This window comes from Apis dorsata, unplaced genomic scaffold, assembly GCF_000469605.1.
Source record: "Apis dorsata unplaced genomic scaffold, Apis dorsata 1.3 scaffold_468, whole genome shotgun sequence".
Classification (NCBI taxonomy): Eukaryota; Metazoa; Arthropoda; class Insecta; order Hymenoptera; family Apidae; genus Apis; species Apis dorsata.
In genome coordinates this window covers 171,925-176,798 of record NW_006263707.1, presented here as the reverse complement: position 1 = coordinate 176,798, position 4,874 = coordinate 171,925, and the positions used below count along the sequence as shown (strand labels likewise).

The window sequence follows — 4,874 nt, the reverse complement described above, 5'->3', positions numbered from 1 at the left end:
ATATATATATATATATATTCGATAGAATTTATTTTAAGAAGAGAATTATATATTTTCAGGAAATATAAAAAAAAGTTTTCCTTTTTCCTCGTTTATTAAGACCAATTTCGAATATTTCGACGTGAAAAAGGCTCGACAGAATAATTCTAACTGGGAGAGATAACGCTTTGATCTGTCCCTCGAGAATTTTTTTCTACGTATCCCTCTCCCTCTATCGAAAAAAATAATCGAACGAAAAAGAGCCGTGGCAATTAGTACCGATATCACGGTCCCGTGTGTGCATCCTTGGGAAGACAGATAATGGAAGCCAGAAACGTTTACACGTTCGTCGAACTCGCGGCTGTTCTAAAAATCGTTCTATCGAATTATATCGAAAGGTACAGTTGGCCACAGTTGCATTCCTCGATACCGTAAATATCGCTTGTCCACCGATATTTACGTGGACGTTGCTCGTTTATATTCCCCAACGCTCTCTATTCCCGTGGGAGAGGGGATTGGCATCGCGATCACGATATCGAATAGGGAAAAATTCGTAGGAAATCAAGGCGATAGAAAAAAAAAGAAAAAAAAAAGAAGAGAAGAAAAATAGAGACGAAAAAAAGATAGGTAAATCGTGGCGAGGATAACGAAGGACGCACGGTTATCGATTGTGTACAATGTACAGTACAGTGTGTGCTCATGTTCGTGGGCGGATATCTAACACGTGGAATTCATCGAGCTTCCATATCGGTTAAATGAAATCTACCGCGTAGACGTTACGATCGTATCGCATTGAAATGGACAGACTGTGTATTTAGAATGGAATGAATTAATTAGATGTCGCGATATACGTTGAACTTTGCGGATATTTCGATGAATATCTCGTGGGAAAGGTCGTAACTTTTGCAATCGTGTAAACGAGTTTAGTATAGAGGGCGCGGAAATGGGTTTAACGAGTTTGGCGCATAGAGTGGAATACAATTAGGCGTAAAGTCAACTGCGAATCGCTTTATTCGCTGGAGGAAACGATTAGATGAGAAGGCGTGAGAGAGAGGGAGAAAGAATGTGTTTAACGCCACGTTTCGAGCCTTTGTGCTGGTTGGAATACAACTGGCGCGTTAATTAGAAAGATTAAAAGCGTGCAGTGTTTGAGAACGTCGAACGGTTTATTTTTGTTTCAGTTGTCTGGACTGGTGGTGGGCGGGATCGGTATCTGGACGGTGATTTCGAAGCACAGCTACGTGTCCCTAATGACGACCTCCACGTATCCGACGTTAGCCTACGCTTTGATCGTCGCAGGTGTCCTGGCTGTGGTCGGTAGCTGGCTCGGATGCGGCGGTGTAACTTCTGAAAATAGATGCGTACTTCTCATAGTAAGTAAATACTAATAATAGTAAGTAATTCCACGAAGCATCACGAATAAACTCTACTCCAGATTCGCTCGACTTCTGCTCGCTTTCGTAACTTGAAAAATTAAGAAATTAATTTTTACACCTCGATACAACCTCAGAATACGATCAAAGCTCACTTGCTCTACATTTTTTCGATTCAGATATCCAATAGTACGAATAATTGCTTTGGTAAAAAACGATCAAAATTGGGAAAAAAAAAACTCGTTAAAACTGGAGAATCATCGTGATTAATTCTAATGGAATCGATTAGATTGATCCACCGTTCGTAAGACGTTCGTAAAACGTTCCATTCGAACTTATATATCCACTGATCGATCGGAATCGATCGAATCGGAAACACGGCTCGTGCATCATGGAAGAATTCATCGCTTTGCCTGGAACATATATTTACACCGTTGATGGTAGCACGGTGTCTCTTATCGATCATGCGCTTCCGTGTCGGCCATTTATCAGGGTGCCACTATTGTCTGATTAATTAATTCTCCGGTCGGGCCAAATGCTCTGCGCCGCGAGAGGAGAAGGGGGAGGAGAGACGGAGGCAAAGATAAAGCCGAGGATATAGGAGGTTGGAAACCAGCCGCACGAGTAACTCGAGCTATCGCTTTCAGAATTGCCTACAGCCTTGGTAGCGGATGCTCTCCTTGCTAAAGGAGGCGATCGTTCGCCAAAGTTTCGTGGATTCCATTCGACGAGGTGACGTGCATAATGGATTCGTTTCACGAATCGGCCAGAAACGTCCCTCTTTTCACCCCCCCTCTCCATCTTGCTTCCCAAACTTTTCCACCAAAATTTCGTTCGAAATCATCTCGCAACTTCGTCGCAGCGGAAGAAGAAAAAGAAGAAGAAGAGAAGACAATAGTCGCGATGGTAATTAAAATGGCGCGCCAACTATTGAGAGCAACTTTCTCTCGTGATGGCGCATTTGAAAAAAAGATTCCAAGTTCCGTTTCCGGGACAGTTTCGAGAATACTCGCATCCTCGCTTCTTTCTATGCGGCTGAACTCATTGCATTATAGCAATGGAGAGAGCTTTGTGAGCTCGCTTTCACCACGAAAACGAAGGAACTGCGTAAGCTTAAAAAACCGCTCGTTTACTTTGTTTTCATCGTTATCGATCGTTCCTTCTAATCGCGGATCCCAGCCGATCGTTGTGCGGATCTCTGCTATTTTTTTTTTTTTTTTATTTCTACCACCTTCAAAGGTGGCTCAAAGCTAAAGCTGTTCTTTTTTTATTTCGCGTAAGATGCGCCTGGTAAGGCGTAATAAATACGCGGTTACAAGGTCGATTTCACGTTAAACGCATAGTCGATTAGCTCCCACTATTATCAACCCTCGACAAGTGGCCTCCCCTTGTTGGTCCCCTTGTTGATCCTCGCGACAGGATGAAAGTCGAACGTAAGATAAAGGAAAGCGAGAAGCTGGTTTTAAAAATACACTTTGATTTTTCATTAAATAAAATTACTTATTAAGATATATCTTCTAAGATGGAAGACACGTTTCAAGAATCAAGTTTTAAAGTTCGATCAATGGAGGGAAACGATTTTATTTTACGAGAAAATAAAATTATAAGAATAATTATAATGGTGATGGTATTGGAATATGATTTTCCTCGTTTTCTCGGTAGAAGAGAACGAACACAGACACGGTAATTGAGATACGTATCTCTCAGCGATAAAAGTCACTCGTCCGTATTAGACTCGAGTACTCATCATCTCTGGTGCTGCATTGAATGCAAGCCAGAATGAATGTGGCGTTGAATATAATATTCGATATAACGCGTCCATTATTGCAATATACAAATATACATTGTTATTACAAAATTATGTTATCGAGCGACGTCATGTATCGCAAAGAGTATAGCAAACGTGTACAATAAGAGATAGAAGCTTTCGTTTTATATTTAAAAGCTTACAACCCTTACGAGTAGAAAGAAAAACGAACTCGAAAGCTTGAATTCTTACTTTCTTGTATTCGAAATGATTGATCGCAAAAAAGGATGTGGCAATATGCGCACAGGAGGAGTATACCGAAATCTGGTGATTCAACGTTCTTTAATGGAATTCGCGGAATGGAATCTTGTCCGCGTTTGGAAAATTTATCGTACTTTTTTTATCCCCTCGAAAAGAGATCGCTTCGACTGCTCATAGCTGGAAAATGCTACTACCTCTCGACGCTTTGTAAAACTTTGTCCGATAAAACGATGCAATGAATTTTCGCTGGATGCATCAAGCTCGAAAGACGCCAAAGAATTACGTTTCAGTGGAAAGTTTTCGCCCTTCGAATCTATCTTGTTCCCATCCGTCTGAAAACTGTTAGCATCCCCCCTGCTGAGCTATAAATTGTGCTTAAACGAGAATTAGCACGAGGACCGGTATCTCGAGCCACCATTTCAGGACCTGCAGCACCACCTTGCTCAACTGGCTCACCCTTAATTCCACATAAATGATAGTTTAATTCCGCAAACAACCCTTGCTAACCACGGAAGATACGGGGTTCTTTTTCAACGTGGATGGATTCCCATTCATCGTCGCATTGTCAGGATCACGATTTAAGCAAGATCAAAATGAATCTTCTCGTTCTTCTGCTCGCTAATAATTATTGTTCGTCGATTATTATTTTCTTCGATGAAACGGTAAAAGAGAACGACAAATCGTCATCGTGAGCCAATATTACCGCGACATCGTGGATGAAATTTATCGCATGTTCGATGCTTTTACGGTGCGCGTAAGCCGCAGGAAGCATTTACGAGGTTACGTTTTCCGCTGGGTAATAGCGGAGCAACACCTTTCCCACTTTTCTGACGAGAATTTACTTTCACCCTTGCGTCTGTCACGATCTGAGAGAAAAATTGCAGAAAATATTTTTATATTTATCGATCGTATTTCTTTGAAAGAGTAGTTTTAAAAAGTTAGTAGAAAAATAGTAGAAAAAGTAGTTTTAAAAAGTTTGGTTCAACGAACTAATTGGAATAACAAGAATTGATTAGTAAATACACGTTTCAATTTTTTGAAGAATTACATTCTGAAACATTGTTGAGCGTTGTAATCCATTCACGATTTTAATGTGTCTCCTGTCTGTTCAATTTAGAAACCGCATTAGAAATCGTCGAATTGATTCAGCCTTGAATCAACCGCATCGTGCAACCGCGATAATTTACCGTAATTCCGTGCTCCTCCTATCAAAATTATCATCAATTACCCGTCGAACAGCTATCATAATCGCGACGAAGGTCGCATTCGATCGGAATATGCCAATTCCACGATCATATTCGTCCCTAACGATCCGTCGATTAAGAAATTTTGTTATTTCTCCAAAATGTAATAAATAAACAATGACAGAAATATATTATGATACGAGATAGGTTAAAATTAATCCATAAATGTAAACGGTAAAATTAATTTTAGTACAATTTTTGCAAAGTTTTGCGAATCAAATATAAAAAAAAAGTAGAAAGTTTCTATTTTTATCATACATTCTTATCGCG

The 4,874-nt window shown here is 40.2% G+C and overlaps 1 protein-coding gene across 1 annotated transcript in view; it reads left to right on the top strand.

The window, feature by feature from the left end:
• The window catches only part of LOC102673614 (CD151 antigen-like), a 69,423-nt gene that overhangs the window by 55,829 nt on the left and 8,720 nt on the right, over nucleotides 1–4,874 (top strand). Inside the window, 1 exon segment of the mRNA XM_031512537.1 lies at nucleotides 1,161–1,352. Coding sequence (XP_031368397.1) covers nucleotides 1,161–1,352 — 192 coding nt within the window.